The 20,583-nt window shown below is 37.4% G+C and overlaps 1 protein-coding gene across 2 annotated transcripts in view; it reads left to right on the top strand.

Moving 5' to 3' along the window:
* Window positions 1–20,583, top strand: part of LOC127644716 (rho GTPase-activating protein 12-like) — a 51,768-nt gene that overhangs the window by 7,543 nt on the left and 23,642 nt on the right. For both annotated transcript variants that reach the window (XM_052128044.1, XM_052128043.1), the window contains exon 2: window positions 5,028–5,744. In XM_052128044.1, the coding sequence (XP_051984004.1) occupies window positions 5,085–5,744 (660 nt within the window). In that variant the 5' untranslated portion in view covers window positions 5,028–5,084. The remainder of the gene's footprint in view (window positions 1–5,027; window positions 5,745–20,583) is intronic.

Below are 20,583 nucleotides of genomic sequence, written 5' to 3'. Positions count from 1 at the left end.
ATTGAAATGATCTTTTATCGATAAAAATGGTGTGCGTGATTACTTCATGGTTAAAAGCACACTTTGTCACATAAGTTTTGATTTCTCGCAAAATAAATCTGCCCTTAAGCTGTTTACATACAGAAATGTGTGTATATCGCTAATTGTGCACCTTTCGCCTCCCCAGATGTCCCTAATCCCCCCAAGTTTTGGTAAAATGGGGAGAGTATTGAGACAATTAATTGAAATTAGCCAGCTTACTGTCATTTTAATTTCACAATTAAATGCAATCAGAAGAGTAGGAATTGTAATCAAAAGGGAGCAGTTGCCCTTCTGATAGGACTGTAATATTGGTCCTGATGTTCCACCTATTGCAGGTTGCCACCGGTTCCGACCGAAATCGAATTGTCATGGCCCAGTTCAAGCTGGCAACCTGCTCCAAGTAGTGGGCGAAACTTTCGGTCTTACTATAAGGACCATCCATTGATGTGTATATGATGTGTGTACAGCTATTAAATAAATACTGATGCGGTGTACTATCAAGGTTTACATATGATACATTCCTGATGTTCAATAGGCTATTTTGAACAATCATCTAATCTAAATCGCATATTTGTCCAGCAACTTTTAATGACCAACTGAATTTGATTGTCATCTAAAATTTATTTTAGCATCATAATGCAATTTACATTTTCTGAAGAAGCACAGCGAGGTTAAGAGTGTTAGATTTAAAATATTTAAAAGTTTTAAAATGTTCAAAAGCTAGTTTTCTGAAAGTGAACTCCGCACTGGACAAATTTCTTGAAAAAAGTGTAGAACGTTCTGAGAATGTCATTCAGCTGACTTTTTTCATCTACAGAAAAGGCTAAGGCTAATTTGGGGCAGCTGTGGCTCAGGTGGTAGAGTGGGTTATCCACTAATCGCAGGGTTGGTGGTTTGATTTTCGGCCCACATGGGCAAGACACTGAACCCCAAGTTGCTCCCAATGGCAGGCTAGCGCCTTGCATGGCAGCTCTGCTGTCATTGTTGTGTGAATGGGTGAATGAGACGCAGTGTAAAGCGCGTTGAATACCGCTAAGGTTAAAAAGGCGCTATATAAGTGCAGACCATTTACCATTTAAGCTTGTGTAAAGAAAAGGCAATAATATAGGCCTAACAATATTCGTTTTTCGTTTGGTAATAACATTTTTTAATGAATGCTTTATTAGTTTGTTAATTTATTTAATATAATACAGGGAATTTTGCCTGAATTTTTTCAAAGTAAGCTAAATTATAATTTTATAGAATTGGGCTTTATGTTAGTGTTACAAAATAAAAAAACATACTAAAGGTTTTCTCCCAGTAGTGTGTATTTATTTTTAATATAAAACATCTTTGTGCTTAGAAATGTGTTTTTTGTATTGTGGGCTAATTCCATCACTTGAATAAAGTCATGCATTTTGAGAAATTAACTGATGTAATATAAGCAAAACAAATAATACAAATTAACAGTGTTACAGTAATTATATTTATGATTGACATACAATAGCTTATTATTGTCAATGAGGCCTAAAATTTTACTATTAATATTAGCAACAGTGAAGCATGCCAGGGTTCTTCAAAAGTTCATATACAAAAGTATTTAGTAGGGATGCACCGAAATTAAAATTCTGGGCCGAAACCGAAAATCCAGGATGCACTTGGCCGAAAACCGAAACGTACTTTTTTTTTATTTTTTATTTTATTTTTTTACCTATTACCTTTTTTTTTTTTTTTTGTATAATTGTATTAATATTATACTTACATGAATTTAATGAATCTGAATTGAAAAACTACAAACCAATAAAATAAATCACACTTTTATTGAAAGTAACACCAAAATTGGACAAAACAAATATTAAAACTATATTAAATATTATTCTTCATTCAGTTGTGTAAAAATCTAATTTTACAGATTTTATTAACAGTTATCCAAATAATGTAAAGTTTTAGAAAACTATTATATGCAAAACAACAGTCAAGTAATGAACTTAGCTAGCATCTTTCAAAAACTTTAAATATGCAAATGTAATTTTAATTTAAACAAAAAGGCAGAACACAGAATGGCAGAGGGCCTCTATTCCACTGATCTATATATAACTATAATATATAATTATATATATATATATATATATATATATATATATATATATATATATATATTAGATCAGTGCTCTATTCTGTTTATGTAAACTAGTGTTGTCACGATACTAGAATTTCTAACTTCGATACGATACCTTGAAAAATATCGATATTCGATACCATTTTCGATACCACAGAGAAAAAAACTGCCACAATATTAAGAGGGTAGAACTGTCTAGAACATGACAATGAGGTATATTTTACATGAACAAAATGTCCAGAGGTATTGCACTTGTTCAAAAGCCTCTCAGATTGCCATACATTCAAAAACCAATAAAGTGCAATTAAATAAAAAGTGCAATCTTTTGTATTACTAAGTCAAATCAAATCCAATCTCAATGTCAACAAAAGATACTTAAGCGTCAGGGGGGTTGGGATTGACTAGCTTTCATAAGGTCTCTCGCTCTCTCCCTCTCTGCCGTGCAAGCGCTATGTATGTTGTGTGCGCGCTATCTATGTTATGCGTGCAGTATGTTCTGTCTCGCATGTGCGCTATAGATTCCGGAGATTTGAACTAAATTGCGGGCATCAGGGAGAAGCTATCAATATGCGGGAGACTCCGGAACTTCCGGGAGACTTGGGATGTCTGGCTTCATATCAAAAATATTTCCAGATAGCACTCCTGCTGTGTTCTTTATCAAACAAAACTGGTCGCTGAGCGCCGCATGCACTTCGCCATCTTTACATTCACTTCACTTTTGCTATTTAACCAGAGCGAATGAGAGGAGTGCGAGTGTGTGTGGTGTTTGTCAACGCGCCTTTGGAGAGAAGTGAAAGTGACAGCTCGGCTAGTATCGATACTTAGGGAAATTAGTATTGGTACCGTTCAGATATTTCAGTATCGATATTTATCGAAATATCGATATTTTTGACAACACTAATGTAAACGTATGTACACTTTAAGTGAAAATGATTGTGCAAAACAGCAGTAATTGAACTAAATCCAACCTCAACTGTAAACGACAGATGTATCCTCAAGTGAAGAACAAGTGTAATGTAATTGCTATACACATCAAATTGGACCGCTTTCTATTTAAGTACAAGTGACAGGTTTCTCTTCAAGAACAAAAGTTGCTTAAACGTTCTGACAGTCTCTCCTGTCAGAAAGCTCATCAAGAACATGAGATGCTGCACTGAACAGTCTCTCGCTCTCTGTGCTGGTGCTTGGGCAGATAAATAACTCTGTGCAATCAGCGCAAGCAAAGGAAAGCGGTCTTTGTTTATGTGACCGTAGTCAAGGGGATTGTCGCTTCTGGCAATGGGTAGTTCAGCTAGATACGTCTCAAGTTGTGGTGTAGCTGCGCTAGTTGTGGCACTACTGCTGTGGATCGGGGCACTTTCCTGTAGAATCTCTTGCTGTACTCTGTGTGTATATATATCTCTTGAAATTTCTGCTGAACAAACACTGCAAAATCGCAAATTTGATGTCCTTATCAGAAACTTTGAAGAATTCCCACACCGCTGACATGATGGGCCTTTGTTTGGTAGCGCTGTGATAAGGGCTAGATCGACCCAGAGTGAAATCTGAGCACTGAGGGGCTGGGCAAGGAGGTATATATTTTCGGCTCATATTTTCAGCCTTTTTTCTCTTTCGGCCAAAAACCGAAAGTGCCATTTTCGGCGGCCGAAATTTCGATGCATCCCTAGTACTTAGTTTTCAGTAACCTTAATGAACTGTATGTGGATTTTATAAATCAAATGTTAAAGATAGGGAGATCAAAAATTTGCGAACTGAAGCCAAAATGTGTGCTGGCAGAAGCATCTGGAACTTGCGCTGTCTGTGTCTGCACACAACATCAGAACATCAAGCTGATGGTTGAGTCTGCAAAGCTAAAAGTGTGTTACAAGGACCTGCTGGAACTTCGAGTCTGTGACATAAACAGTTATGACTGCATCCTCAGGAAGTGTGACCAGTGTCCAGGTATAGAGGCCTTACTGCAGATGCTTGAAGAGTTAGACAAAAATGACACACTTCCTGATAACATCACCTTTAAGCAGTGGGGTATGACATGACTGCCTATGCCCCAGACAGAAAGTCACACTGTGCTCTGTTGGAGTTGTTGTTGTGATGATTCATGCTTCCTCCCATTTAACTTGGACTTGTAAACTTCATACTGGGGAAACTGCAATGGAACGCCCCTTTGTAGTACTCACAACTTGGAAACTCGTGTGGAAATCTGCACTTCTGAATTCACAGAGATGCAGGTGTGTGACATCACGCAAACATGTCATCACCCAGGGAGATTTAGAGTGATAAACATACACTTTTGTTAAATAATATACATGAATGAGTCAAAGGTTCTACATTTATATGATGATAAAACTTGTTTAGCAAACGCTTGCAGAGATGTGTTCAAAACACTGTGAATTAAACATTCTTTTGATTATTGTAAACCCGTAGAACAAATGCTAGCATTGCAGCATCGTTTATCAGTTTGGCTATGACTGTCTCTGTTGACAATAAAGGTGCTGCTGAAAAGTAGTAGAAGTAATCAATTGTAAAATTAAAAATAATGCCCCTATTTCGTTTTCAAGATAGAATCATTTCTGTGACTTCTGAGTACTCAGTACTCGTGCCCATCCTTATAACAAATCTAATTTTAAAGTAGTCAAAAGGTAAAACCATTAACAACGTGAATGTGCTTGGTAGATAACCAAGTGAATTGTTTTATCATTATTTAGTCATTTACCACATCACTGGGTTTGCAAGTGAAAAAAAAAAAAATCCTTGTTTGTACTTACTGAACTGTGATTTAAGAGTTTGTTTTTACTGGTTCTAGTTGGGAACTGGGCAGCGAAATAAATCACTTTTCATTTCACACTCTGATACATACATCAATCACTGGTATTTCTGATAAAAATGTCTTCCCTCTTTCTCTCTCCTACAGCTGAATCCTTATTAACCCACCATGCTCCTCTCCTCCTGCTGTTGAACTTTGACAGTGATGACGGACTGCCCAGTGGCTCCCGGTCAGACGTACATAGAGGTGGAGTACGACTATGAATACAAATCCAAAGACCGTTTGATCGCCATTAAACAGGGGGAACGTTACCTGCTGGTAAAGAAGACCAATGATGACTGGTGGCAGGCGCGGAAGGAGGAGGGCAGTAAGCCCTTTTATGTCCCTGCACAGTATGTCCGAGAGTTGCGACGTGCCCTCATGCCTCCTCCCAAACCCCTCCCACACACAGGGGCAGTCGCCCGAGGGGGAACTGGAACCATTCGGCCTTCTGCTCTGGATATCCAGCGTTCAGATGAGAAGAAGATCTTGTCTCTATCCCCCTCCTCTGGGCAAAGAACTGCATTACTGCCACCCAGAGATGACAGGGGCAGCCCGGGCAGCCCGGGCAGCCCCATGGGGCATGTACCCCACACACAAATAAACACACCCCACGGCTCACTTCCTCAATTGAGAGCGGAGTCCCCGAATCGCACAGGCGATGAAGAGATGGATAAAGATCTAGAGTCAGAGAAGTGGGAACGAGGACCAGAAAAAGGTGCTGTTCAGGAAGAGTTTGCCAGAGAGTCAAGAGGCTTGGACAAGATTCGGAATGACTCGGAGTCTGGGGAAGAGCTCAGCAGTGGTTCCACTGATAACCTGCAGGTGAGCATGATTTGCATACCTTCATGCAGAATACAACAAGCACCCCTGATGATCTCTTCTGCTTTTTCTTAAAACTTGCTTGAACATCAATCTCTCTTGCTCCTATTGAACAACTTGGATTAATCAAATTAACACCATTTCAGTTTTTGAAAGGAGATTTAAGTAAATTCTGTTCTTTTTTTTGTTGTTCTGTTTGATATGTTGGAATATCTAAATGGCTATTCATAAACATTCCTTTATACAACTTCCTTTCGAGCCATAGTTACTTAGTTTTAATTTTAGTGAATAGATTTGATCTTTTGCTCTCTTACTCTCTCTCTCTTTCACATAGACATACGGAGTCACACTCCCTCACTTCTTTTTTTAAACTTTTATTTTAGTAATCTCCTCCCTCTGTTTTTTTGTCTTTCCTCCTGCTGCAACATCACAGCATTTCTGCTAAGCAGCGAATATTTGCTGTTTTTTTTTCATCATGGCATGTGTAGGATGAGGTGAATGCCTTATTTTAAATGCTTACTCACACACATACATACACAGACCTGCTGCTGCAATATCTGGTTGTCTGGTGTAACATGTAATATGCTGTTGCAGGAGACAGTGCTCCTGACACCAACAAAATTTGCAAGGATTTAAACTGTTAAACAGTTTGTATGCAATTTAGTGAAAATCTGGGCCGAGAGTCAGAAAGGGTTGCAATGCAGTGACTAGGGCTGCTAGCATCACCACGACAACCACCCCACCGTGTTAGAAGTGTGCCACCGTTGATTGTGCATGTGAAGTTAATGGATCAACTTGCATAAAAGACCTTATGAAAACTTGAAATTAATTCCTGAAATAATGTAATTTAATGAGTATAATAAAGTATTAGATCTTTTGTAGATTATTTAGCAGGACGTAGGCTATTCATTTTTAGAGACTTCTTGATTTTGCGCATTGTTATATTATTGCCGTATTCGCAAGAAATGCATATAGCATGCAACTAAATCCAAACACACACAACGACTAGGTGAATCAACCACACATCCTTTCTTTCCTAAATTCCTTCACAAACTCATGCACAGGAGAGCTTATTCATGATAACATGTCAACAAACAATATGAAAGAAAGAGCTTATGCCCTTTTATGTGCTCTATCTAGAACTCAAGCTCAATTGTGCAATCGCTGTGTTCATTGATTCACAGATTTAAGTTATAATTTTATATTGATATTGTTGATATAGCTGATTAAACTCATATAGTTCAATTCAAAGGGGCTTTATTGGCATGAACGTATATAATACAGTATTGCCAAAGCAGAGGCTGTATAAGGCTATATATATATATATATAAGCAGCGTTTGAAAATAGTTGATTATAAAAGCACCTTACCTGGGATCAGCGCTTTCATCTCTCGACACGCAGTTTAGACGGAAAAAAATTATCTTACTACGACTGGATCATTTGAATAAACAGGTTTTTTTCTTCTAAAATATTGTCAGTAAGGCTGAAATATTAGTTAACGTTATCGACAACGTCGACAATAAAAAAAAATAAATAAAAAACGGATCACATTAAACTGTAATGACTTGGGAAAGCAGCACTGCAGTTTTTGCAAGACTGAGGAGAGGAAGAATTACACAGATTACAGTCCAGATGCACTCTAAACTTTGTGTGTACATCACAAAGTACAAGGGAATTATACAAAAATACAAAATAAGTAAATACAGAAGCACTTTCATTGTGGAATAAGTGTAGTCGGAGCTCTTTAAAGGAAACACTCTGGTGTTACATCTTAAATGCAGTTTTAATGCATTATAGCTTTATTAAAGTTCAAATAATACGGAAGCAGGTCATGTAATTAACTACAAACGCGGTCAGCGCCTCTTCTATGTCCCTGTCTAAGGGGGAGAGATTGAAATGGCACCGGCTGATATACTGTCTGTCACGGGGACGCTCGTCCCTCGAGAGCACACTTGCTAAAGTTAGATTATAACGTGATGGCTTGTGACTAATTGAATCATAATATATGTCACTGTGCATTTCTTATCATGAAGAAAATTGGCAATACGCAGCTTTATTAATGAGTATTTTTTTTGTGAGTTAAAGATGGATTGAAGTGAACAGAAAGGTGTGAGGATGTCTTTGCCCCATTATACACTGCAACAAAATACAGTTTATTTAGCAGCTATACTGCAGAAGAAAACATTGTTTTCTGAAAATGTTGAATATAATATTAAAAATACTAATATTTTAAAATATCAAAAAATCCTTTAAAAAAAGATGCATTCACCTGAGAAGCAGCATATAAGATATTTTGACTTGCTTTTAGAGAATCGATCTTAAATATAAGTATATTTTGTCTTTACTGTACTCGCAGAAGTACCAAGTGAATTATTGCTTCAAAGCAAGTCTAAATATCTTATGTTGTTTCTCAAGTAAATTTATCTTGTTTTAAGGATTTTTAGACAATTTTAAATGGAAAACAAGACAAAAACACTTGATAACAATAGGATTTTTTTTTTTTACAGTGAATTTCTTTACTGAAGTTAGCTTAATAAAGTATTTTTTCGCCCTTTAATTCAGTGAATGTCATTTACAGGTATTTTTAAAAGTTGATTTTGTCTTTATTGTTTGTAAGAATATACAACCATTTAAGCCAGGCCACAAGCTGAATAATCAGTTAAGAGCTAATGATTAATCATTGTAATTATCGACGAATAGTTGAATAATCGTTCTAATAATCGATCATCAAAATAATCATTAGTTGCAGCCCTAATTGTCTGTGCATTGGTAATCTCTTGCAGTGTTGTTTATTTCTCATCATAGTTTCATCAACAATGTTTGAAGTAAAATGTTTTAAATTTTCCTCATATTCCTGTCTTTGTAAACTGAATCAAATAACAATTAAAAATGTTTGTGTGTAATTTCATTAGAGCTGTTGGAAAACAATTGTTTCAGTGATGCATCATGATTCATACTCGAACGATTCTGAAGCGATTCTCAAAAGAATCAGAATCGATTCTGAGTTCAGTGTAAATCATGGCAGAGCAGTGGTGCGCACCAAAGACAGATGTGGAAACGATGCGAGTTAAGTGCATACACTAAAGTCAATTGCACAAACACGACTGTTTGCAGACCAGCTGTTTCAAACACATGACCATTTGTGCCTGTATGAAACTACGATCCTGAAATAATTTCACAAACCCTCGACACATAACAATATGAGAGTTTATTCGTGATAAGCCAACAAACAATATGAAAGGCAAGCTTTCACCCATAATTGCACTGATTTGCACACAACGGGGAAAACACAGAAAAAAATAATGAAGAGGCAGCGGTTCAGGAGAGGTTGGTGATGTTTTCATTTAATAATTTTTTTCTCCCCCCAGTGTGCACACCTGATGTTAAAGGTGTTATCTGTTAGATAGAACAGTGCATACGGGAGGCTTGATACATTTCTGAAGGAACAACTGCGATATTTAAACCGCTTTACTATCACTTGTGCAGGTGAGGAGAGGAGAAGCTGACAGCTGTACTCTCATAGAAGCAGATATATCTCTTATCCTGGACCAGCAAAAATGAAATTGGTGCTTAAAAATGAAAATGAATAGCATGGCATAGATTAAGTTTAAATAATAATGAAATACTGTTAAATGATTTACAATGCTTAAACAAAAATAAAAATAATAATATAATCAGCTGAAGTAATAGCTAAAAGTGTGTTTTTATGGAGAACCAAATATTTTTTTGTGCTTTTATATATTTTTTATAAGGTTCTAAATAAAGAAACTGAAACCTGAGATAATCTTTTAGAACCATTTATTTTATCTTGTGGAAGTTCCATGTTTTGTTCACAGCTCATACACAGTTTATGTAATGTGACATCTGTTAAATAAAAAGCTGAAAGTGAAAAAATATGAACATAATCTGACATCTTGACGTATAGGCTACATGCTACAGATGTAGCCTATAAGATCATCTGTATAGTCCTATAACAGACAGAAATGTAATACAAATGCAAAAAGTTTTGTATTTATTTTTTGATATTTACAAAGAGTTTAATTTTTATTCCTTGTTCAATTAAGCACTTTTTAAAGTTTGATGCAAATAAAGTTGACACCGGAACAGCCCTAGCAATGAAAATTATTTTTAGCTAAATAATTTACACAAATTCTCGAACCATTCAGTGTTGGCTACATCAACATGGCAAAAGAAACCGTTATATCTTAGTTGTGAAAATTCTCATGATCAAATTTTCATAATTAAAACCATTTGACTTTCTCTCTTCTGTGAAACAGAAAAGGAGATGTTAGGCAGAATGACAGCCTTGGTCACCATTCACTTTCATTGTATGCAAATAAGATGCAATGAAAGTGAACAGTGACTTAGGCTGTCATTCTGCCTAACATTGTCTTTTGTGTTCCACTAAAAAAGAATGTAATACACTTAAGGTTGAGTAAATGACATTTTTGGTTGAACTATCCCTTTAAGTGGAATAGGACATAGAACCAGAATCGGTGCATTTCTTATGATTCCCATTCCTGCTCTTCGTGATCTACTACCTTTATGGAAAATGTAAGCATCAAAAACTTAAATCCAAAATAAGGGTATTTGCCTTCTCACTTCAGAAATCAACCCCATGCCACTGGCTCTTTGAAACTGCTTGAGCAGTTGAGCAGGGCATGTTCTGTTTATGTGAATCTGTCAGTTAATGTTTGTGACCAAAGGTCACTGACAGGGAAGTGGGGGATTTTGTAAGCCACACACCACATCCCTTTCTTTTTTTTGTGTGCTGTCCAGCAGTGGTAACTTGAAAGTTTGATGAAATAAAGATACAAATCTCAGTCTGCTTTCACAACCTCATCATAACTTTCGTGTGTGTGTGTGTGTGTGTGTGTGGTGGGGGTAACAGAAGGATTGTCTCTACGTTGATATGAAGATTTGCTTAATCTCTTTCAGAACCGAAGGGGATAGTAAGCGAGAGTTTAGATCGGGATATTCAGCATGACGTGACCGTGTTGAACGGGAGGGGTGAGGAAGTATTTCTCTCTGTCTGTATTAGTTTGTGTGTATTAGATGTGCACTGGCTCTAGCATCCTCCATCCAGTGTTTCAGTATCAGAGTCTATTGCAGCCAAGTCGCACTATCCCGTGATAGGATATTCTGAGCTGAACGCCACCTCAGAGACACCATGTACCCAGAGGGACCGGTAAGATGGATACAAACACACACACTCAAACACACGCTTTCCATTTGCACCATATATTAACATTTTTACCCACTGCAGAATTGTAGCATATGAATGCAAATAGCCTCAATTATTACACAAAGACACAATTACTGCATCTACCAGGGTTAGGAGAAAAAAAATTCTCGATCTCTCTTGCCCTCTTTGACTTTCTCCTCTCCCTCACACATACGGTACATTTAAATGACAGGACCATCTACAACTTGCGTTTATGATTCACTCCCCCCTACTTCTCTCTCTCTCTCTCTCTCTCTCTCTCTCTCAAATGCAGTGAAGCTTGCAACACAGGTCACTATATAGACATGCTCGCAGACACACAGAGAACAGCAGTTGCTTTCGAAGGAAGAAACAGAGCAGGGACATGTTGTTCTTAAAGTATTTCCAGTGTTGCTGTGAGAGGGTGATGTGACCAGCATGTGCATGTGTTTGTTTCAAAGCAAGTGTGTATTTGTGAGTTTCTAGCAAGTGTGCGTGAAGGATGTACATTGCTGTATTATATAAGCACTGCTACATAACAGCTCAGTGGACAGCTGGCCTGAGAAAGACAAACACACTTCAGCAAGAATACCCCCCAATACAAACAAAAAACAACATGCACTAATGCAACAAAAGATACTCATAGCATTTACACATCACATTAGATCTTTACACAAACAGGCTTATACATGCACACACACTTTTTGTTTTTAATTTGGCTTTTTATTACACAGAGCTGCAATAATATAATGTAAATAACACTCTGAATTCTGATTCCTCTGACCTGATAAAGATGAAATGCATAAGCTGTTTTAATCCATTTTGCTCTGTCAGCTGAATCTTAGTGTTCAATGGGCCTATTGCACTAGAGCTTACATAATACTATAATGCTAATACTGCAGTGTAGCTACTGTTAATATACCTGACTGTAAAACTGTATCACCTATCACCATGCTTGGCATCACTTGTGATCTCCACAGAATCATTTCACACCTCACTGTTCTAGTAGTGAAATTATGTTAGGGTCATGTTATGTAATATCCCCCTGGCATAAATGTACAAATACAATCCCATTCTAATGCTAAATCCTATACTCCTTTTAGAAGGCTGCTGTGAGAAGGGGTTAAGCTGTCTTAGACTTTGTGTACCTATGTATAGAGTTGATTTTAGCCCACAGCTGATATGTATATGTGTTTAATTTATTTATGTCCCAGTATAGTGGATTCAGAGTTCGAAATAGATGCTGAGTTTGTGATTGTGTATATCACTTTTAAAGGGTGTTTACTCATCTGTAGCAATGATATGACTAAGTTGGAAATTTTCAGCGACAATAGCAACAGCGACCATTAACAATGCTAGAAATTTGCTATGTATAGTACTGTGAATTCTTCTGTTTTTGTGTAGATCTCATACAAAATAGTTTCAAAAATTCAAACAAAATCTAACATAATCCAAAGGCAATCTGAGTAAACAGAAAATATTATTATTTTTAAAAGTTTTTTTTATTGAAGAAAAAAGTTATCCAATGCCAACTGGGCCTGTGTGAAAAAGTATCTGCCACCTTAGTTACTAAATCCCCAAATCTATGAAACTGCATAAATAATGGGGTTCAGCTACACTAGACAAACCCAGGCCTGATTACTGCCAGCCCTGTTCAATCAAATCAACACCTAAATAGAACTTTTTCAGCAGTATGAAGTTTGCAAAAAGGTCTCGCGCAGTAGCACACTATGCCAAGGTTTAAAGAAATTCCAGTGCATTTTTTTTTTTTTCTTTAATAGCTGTGCACACATCATATGCACATCGGTTGATGCTCCTTATACTGAGACAGAAAGTTTCCGCCACTACTTGGTGCAGGTTGTCAGCTTGAACAGGGCCATGATGATCCGCTTTCGGGTCGGAACCAGTGCCAACCTGCGATAGGTGCAAGATCAGGACCAATATTACGGTCCTATCAGAAGGGCAACTGTTCCCTTTTGATTGCAATTCCTCCTCTTCTGATTGCTTTTATTTGTGAAATTAAAATGACAGTAAACTGGCTAATTTTAATGAATTGTCTCAATACTCTCCCCATTTTAACAAAACATCGGAGGAAAGAAAATAGGTATGGGAGGCGAATTAGCGATAAACGCACATTTCTGAATGGAAACCGCTTTAGGGCAGATTTCTTTTGTGCTAAACCAAAATTTATGAGACAAAGTGTTTTTTTTTAGGCATGACGTCGTCACGCACACCCTTTTTATCGATAAAAGGCCATTTGAATGGAAACGGGAAGAAGGTGGCAAATGTCGCAATTTTATTTTTCACATTTTCACTTTGTCTGTAACAAAATAGCATGAAAGGTGGATGGAAACTAGGTTAGTGAGAACCATTTTCTCCAAATGGAGAAAACTTGGCACAGTAGTGAACCTTTACAGAAGTGGTCAACCTTCCAAAATTCCTCTAAGAGTACAGCGATGATTTATCTAGGATGTCACAAAAAATCCAAGGACAACATCCAAAGAACTGCAAGCCTCTCTCGCATCAATGAAGGTCACTGTTCATGACTCCACTATCACAAAGACACTGGCCAAAAATGCCATCCATGGAAGAGTAGCGAGGCAAAAACCACTTCAAACCCAGAAGAACATTAAGGCTTGTCTGCATTTTGCCAAAACACACCTTGATGATCCTCAAACCTTTTGGGAAAATGTTCTGTGGACTAATGAGTCGAAAGTCTGTAGCTCAGGTGGTATAGGATGATTTGCGCTGAAGTGTAATACTTAAAATTAAGGATTTGTTCAGATGTACCTGGGAAAAACCTCTATTACTCAAGCTCCTTGGCTCATTATATTAAGATCTTTCACTTCTTTCTGCTCCAGTTGAAATGATACTTGCTCTCTTATGCATTTTCAGAAGAACCCATTTATTAATCATATCAGTGTTGCTATTCACCTTATGCTTCAGAGAAACTAGTGCACAGCCATCTTGAAAATGTTGTCTTTGATCTTCCGGTGTAGCGTATTCTATATAGGTTTCTATGGCGTTGATGTCTAAGTGTAATTAGCTAGCAAAGTATATTTACATGTTATAGAGTTGCCAAACGTGAGTATGAGTATTTTAAAATATTCAGGGGATGTCATAGCAAGCCTACGCGTGATCCCCTTGTACATACTTTATGTGCGCTCTTGCACTTACAAACCTCACACCACAAGGGGGCGATATCGTTTTTTTTAGGCACCACATATTTTGTGATGTTGAAGGATGAGGGAGGAAGTTGCATTCAATAAACACGCGCATGGTGTGGACAGACAGATTGCTTGTTGCTTGAATCTTATTGCTTCACGTGTGGTTTGGACAAGGTGTGACACAGAGCAAACACACACATTCAAGTCACCTTAGGATAGATTCAAACCTATGCCATACTGTCCTACAAGACAATGCTCTATCCACTGCACCACAGAGATCACTAACAGAGATCAAAATCAGAATTTGATTGTGGAAAACACCAACCAGCAACCCAGTAAGCACAATACAAAAATGACCAAAGCTAGACAAATTTCAACTGCATGACTTGCAGAGGCAGGGATCGAACCTGCAACCTTTGGAACTATACTTAGGTGCTTCACTGACCATTTGGTTGCCATTGCTCAACCATAGCAAAGGTATATCCAGAATTTAGAGTCAGCACACGAGTGTAGGTTATCTTTTGAACTATATGTGGTGCTGTCTCCAAACTGCTCACTTATCTTAAGGACATGATGTCGATGATGCGTTCCAATTTTCTATTAAATCTGATGCTTTTAAAATAAATATTATTTTGTTATACATTTCAATATTGTGAAGAGACCATATGGTTGATATGGGGAAAAATATGTATCTATGAAATCCTCATGACCCACAGAATCCATAGACAACAACCTGATTATTTTAGGACATACATTTCAAAAGATACAGGCAAAAATTGCCATTTTCTCATACTTGACCCATAGGTGGTGCTGTCACAAAACCCTTCATGTGCCCCTCAGACCATGGTCTTCATGAAAAAAGGTTGCCGAGATACAGCCTCAAATCCATTTTCACATCAACCTTTTGTTAACTTTGCTATAATTTAAAGTCTGTATTATCATTTCTGTGTGGCTTGGTCTGGAGATTATTTTGAGCCATTGTTTGGGAAAATCGTACCAAGTTTAAACTGTAAACGACATAATCCAGGATGGCGGCCACTGTAATGGGCGGGGTTTTAATGTAAGGGATCCATTGTATCATCAACAGGAGAGTAATCAGATGCAAAAATAATTTTGTTTGTAGGCCAAACGGTTCAAAGGATACACGCAAAAGAAAAGTGAATTTTTGATCTGGTGGTGGCGCTATGGAGTGTGTCCTAGAGCCCCCAAATTTTGCATGTGGCCTATTCATGACCACCTCTATTAGTGTGCCAAATTTCATCATTTTCCTATGTAGCGTTCATAGGGCTGCGATAGACTCCCATTGGGGAAGAAGAAGCAGAATAATAATAAGAAAACCAACGAAAAAAACCTTCGGTGCTTGGTCCCTAATAATAATAGTAACGTATATATTAGGTGCCTTGCACCCTCTGTGCTTGGCCCCTAATAATAAAACTAACGGATACAATAGGGGTTACAGCACTTTCTGAGCTTGGCCCCTAATATTTAAGACAGCAGGTAGGGAGATATGGGTGAATATTTTTTATTTTCTAAGTATTTTTTGTCTTCTGCTTCCTAATACCTTGCCCTTCTCTTGTGCAAGTCCGTTCGCCGTGAGATCCAAGACTTCTCGTCGCAGACCAGTCGGCGACTCAAAACGTCTAAGAAGATGAGCTTGAGTCCTCTTGGCATAAGAAGGGGAATTGAAAAGCATAATCAGTGTCCCATCATTCTAAGCGGCCACTACCTAGCAACCACTGAGGACACACACACAGGAATATTCTTTGTGAAGTGAGGAGCTCTTCAAGGTTGGACAGTTGTGAATCTTGAGTGGATTGAGCTTTAATCATGGCGTGTGTGTGTAGTCTATAAATGATCACAGAGGGCCTAATTGTAAAGGCTACATCACATAGATCAACAAACAAACTTTAAGAAACTGTGTGTTTGTTATCCAGAGATGACCCTTTTGTGACCGAGAGGCAGTTGGTATGATACATTCAGACATTATTAGATTACAAGCTAATGTGTCTTCCTCTCCTTTATTTTTAATGTGTACTGATGCATGCTTTGGTTCTTTGGCCTGGTTTGAGATAATGAGCTGTAACCCGATCTGGACTTGCTTCGAAAATGTCCATTTTTGAAAATGTTTGTTTTACTTGTTTTGAGGATGTTATTCAAAGGCACAAAGGCAGGTTATACAAAGGCTTGCACTAAAATAATTGTTCTCACTCTTTATCTCTCTATTCCTCCTTTCTCTCTTCCTTTAAACTGGCTTTTCTTTTGAACATCTTTTTTTGATTACCTGTTTGCGTGCCTATTCGAGTGGTATAAAAACACAGTTGCGCGCACACGTGTCTCATGAAGTGTTGTTAGGGCATGTTGGCACACAGTGTTCTGTTGATTTTAGGTGGGAAGTCTAATAATGTCAAAAACGCAAAGAGTGATTGAGTGGAATGAGGAAAAGAGGCAGACACGGCAAAGGGGAGAACAGAGGCAGTGGACAGATTTAGTGGTAAAGTGAAAAAAATAAACACTCTAAGATTTAAAAATCGAGAGAATGGTACAAAGAGAGGGGGTTCTACTGTTAGAGAGAGAGAGTTACCTTGGCTTGCTCACTGGGGTTTCTATGGCACTGTTCATTGTGAAAAGTGCTACACAATAAAGCTCAAAAGTAAGGATGGTCTGCTGTACAGTGTGAGAGGGTTTCGGGCCAGTTGATGGAATGGTACTTACACTACCATTCAAAAGTTTGGGGTCACTTGCCTGAAATGTTTTTCATGATCTTAAAAACCTTTTGATCTGAAGGCATATGCTTAAATGTTTGAAATTAGTTTTGTAGACAAAAATATAATTGTGCCAACATATTAATTTATTTAATTACAAAACAGAAATGTTATTAACATTTAACATTTTTTTAAATAGCATATAGATGTGAACTCCTTCAATACTGTTTAAAAAGCATCCCAAGGTGATACCTCAAGAAATTGGTTGAGAAAATGCCTAATTTCTGCAAAATCTAGGCAAAGTGTGGGCACTTTGAAGATGCTAAAATGGTTTTCCATTTCTATTATTCCATAGTTGTTATGACTTTACTATTATTCTATAATGTGAAAAAAAATTAAAATAAAGAATGAGTAAGTGACCCTAAACTTTTGAACTGTACTGAAGCACAAGATGAAGAATCACCAGTTAACAACAGGAGACGAATGTGTAAACAACTACAGTGGATGGACAGGAAATGTCTGCATCTGTATAGATCGAGTCTGATGGAATATTAAGACAAATGTATGTGTCTAAAACTTCTGAGAACAGTCTAGTATCTCATAGTTGTCTTGGCGTGTATGCGCCTGTATATGCACGCACACAAATTAAGTATTCTTTGACAGGCTTGTGTTCTATTGTATGTAGATGCTAAGCGTTCGCGTCAAAATCAAAGTATAGTTTGGGCTATCAAGGAGGCATTCACACCAAATGCATTTTTGGATCTGCCCGTGCTGTTTTACAGTTGTATTTTTCCAGCAAAGCTTTTTTTCTTCTCCTTTTTCCTGACAAATATAGTTACAAAAATACTTAGTAAATATAGTAAATACTTAAATAAAATAATATTATTATTATTTTTATTTATTCTATAGAAAGAGAAACGAAGTACCTGAGAAAGGATTTCTAGAAGTAGAGAGACAACTGAGATTTGTAGAGGTAGCTTTGCTCTCTTCTACTTTCCAGATATTCTGTTCTGACATGCTGCTAGAGCACATAAGCTTCCTCATTCCAGCACTTGCATATTGCTTGCACTCCTTCTGACACACTCATAAAGATTCTTGCTCATTCGGTAGCCACAGCTTAGCACACACAGCACAAATCATGGCTGTACCCAATTCTGCTATAGACTTCGATTGGGGAAAAATAATTGTTTAGAATACAAAATGTTCACTTACAGCTTGCCATTGTACCAAAAGTATTTTTTTTGCAGTCTAGTGCAGTCTAAATTGAATGTGATGATGAAAAGCCTGGAAACAGTATGGAAAAATACAAAGACAGAACATTGTTCTATTGCATTGTCTTTGCTGGCTGCACTCAAAAACAAACATAAAGCACAGCCAGAGTAGCGATGAATGAATGACTCTTATGAGCCAGATCTTTTTAATCGGTCAAAATGACTAATGAAACAACCCTGGTCAAACCTTCACTTGAACCAGTCAAACTTTACAGGCTCTGTACCTGCAAAAAATTTTGTAGGAAATATTGAAATGTTATTAAATAAGAATGATGACTCAAGCTAACATTCTGCCTTGCATCTTCTCCTTTGGTGTGAAAGAAAGCAACACAGGTTTGGGAACCACATGGGAATATGTAAATGATGACAGCAGTAATGTATTTCTACTATCCCTTTAATCATGAGGATTTACACAAGACAGGGTTAGCATTGTGCCCCCTGCTGGATTTATTTACACCCTTATCAGCATTAGACTGGTTTTACAAGAGTTTTCTCACCAATATGTGAGCAATTCTTGAATTGTAAAAGGCTTGGTTTTTATAGACAAAATAACACATTGATTCTCTTTTTGTATATATTTTTAATACCCATTGTTTTTGTGTATATATGTGCGTTTATTATAGCCTGTTGTTTTAGTGTTTATATGCAATATTGTTATGTGGGTCTTTTACAAGTGTAGGGCCTTTATTCGGTGTGTACATGTAAAATGCTTTATTTGTGAGTTTCCATAGTGGTAGATGTTTTGTTGTTACATTGCAGAGTGATGGTTGCCTCGGGCTCCATCTCTTGATGTACCATAACTCATCTCTCTCTTTCCCTCATACAAATGATTCATTTGCATATTGGATGACATTATGTAAACAAATTTGGACTGTATGTTAATCATACTGAGGAAAATGTAATAGAAAATTGTCTATTTATTATTTCAGCGCGCAGTCTTCCTCTCATGTCACGTTCAATTCAGACTGCAAACTTGACCAAAATATAAAATCTTTTTACCATGGGGCTGTAAATACAGCAGCCCTGCTGCTAAATATGGTGGAGGAAACACTGACACATACGCACTGCTTATTCACAACAAATAATAAATAAAAAAAAATCTTTTTTTTAAAACATTTAAAGATTTTTCACACTAAAACATTGCATAATCTCGTGACCCATTACATTGGAGGGAGAGAGAGAGTAATTAACTGGTTATTTAGCAGTGGACTTAAGCCGCTAGCTATATTACCATCAGTTCTAAACCATGCAGTAGGGTTTTTGCAGTTTTGCGTTTGTCTATGTTATGGTAATGTTAGTGCTTATATTAGCATAACGTCCCACATGTTATCCTGTAATTGTATTGAATGAGAACTGTAACAAATATTTTGATGATAAATTCTAGGGATGTACCGATACCACTTTTTCCACTTCCGATTCGATTCCGATATCGGAAATCTCAGTATTGGCCGATACCGATCCCGATCCGATACAGTGTTGTTTTTTTTTACATAATCAGTTTATAATGTCTGTACAGTATTGTGTGGAAATAATTGGGTGTACTCTTTAATAGGCTATGTAAAGAAAAACAAACTGTTTACTACACATTATTTCAATATAAATGTATAGCTTAAGAAACACTTTATTATTAACTGGCATACTGGCACTCCCTGAGTTCTGATTACACACACCTGCATATCATTAGTGGCTAATCAATGACTGCATAAATAAATACCCCGCTTTCGCACGCGCACACACACACACACACACACACACTCTCTCTCGCTCTCTCTCTCTCTCTCTCACACACACACACACACACACACACACACACACACACACACACACACACACACACACACTCACTCTCTCTCTCTCACACACACTCACACACACACACACACACACACACACACACACTCACTTTCTCACTCTGTGCCTGTTCTCATCGATAGTATTTCTGGGACTCCAGAACTTTCTACTATGTCAATCATGTGTTTTCATTATTGCCTGCATGTATCATAAAATAGATTTGAGTTATCTCTTTCATCATATCTATACACTGTCTGGATATTACTTACCTGCTGTTTGCCACTCTGCTTAACTGAATTTACTCACAATATTTACATCACTGTTTCAATCCTCTGCTCAATAAACCCTGCTACTGAGTTCATATCTCTGCCTCTCCGTGAGTCTCCCGTGACAGCTTTAACTTTTAAACCCTCACCCTTTTTATTCACAGTTTAATTCGCTTCTTAATTAAATTCTGGTTAAATGCACCTCCAGTGCCTTTCTAAGTCCATATTATAAGTGAACCGAACTGCTGAGCATCTACATCTGAGATGTTCGTTTGCAGCGCACAAATATCGTGCACGGGTGAAGGCTATAAATAGCCGTGCGCGTGTGTGTAAAAGCACCATTCACTACCGCGCTGAAGCTGCGCGTGCAAGAACATATATGTTTACTTATTAAACACAGCCTATTGCAATTCACAGAGCTATCGCGTGGCTTCAAGTGGC

The sequence above is a fragment of the Xyrauchen texanus genome, chromosome 6 (genome assembly GCF_025860055.1).
Source record: "Xyrauchen texanus isolate HMW12.3.18 chromosome 6, RBS_HiC_50CHRs, whole genome shotgun sequence".
NCBI lineage: Eukaryota > Metazoa > Chordata > Actinopteri > Cypriniformes > Catostomidae > Xyrauchen > Xyrauchen texanus.
The sequence above is the reverse complement of the archived record's forward strand: the minus strand, read 5'-3'. Positions and strand labels throughout refer to the sequence as shown.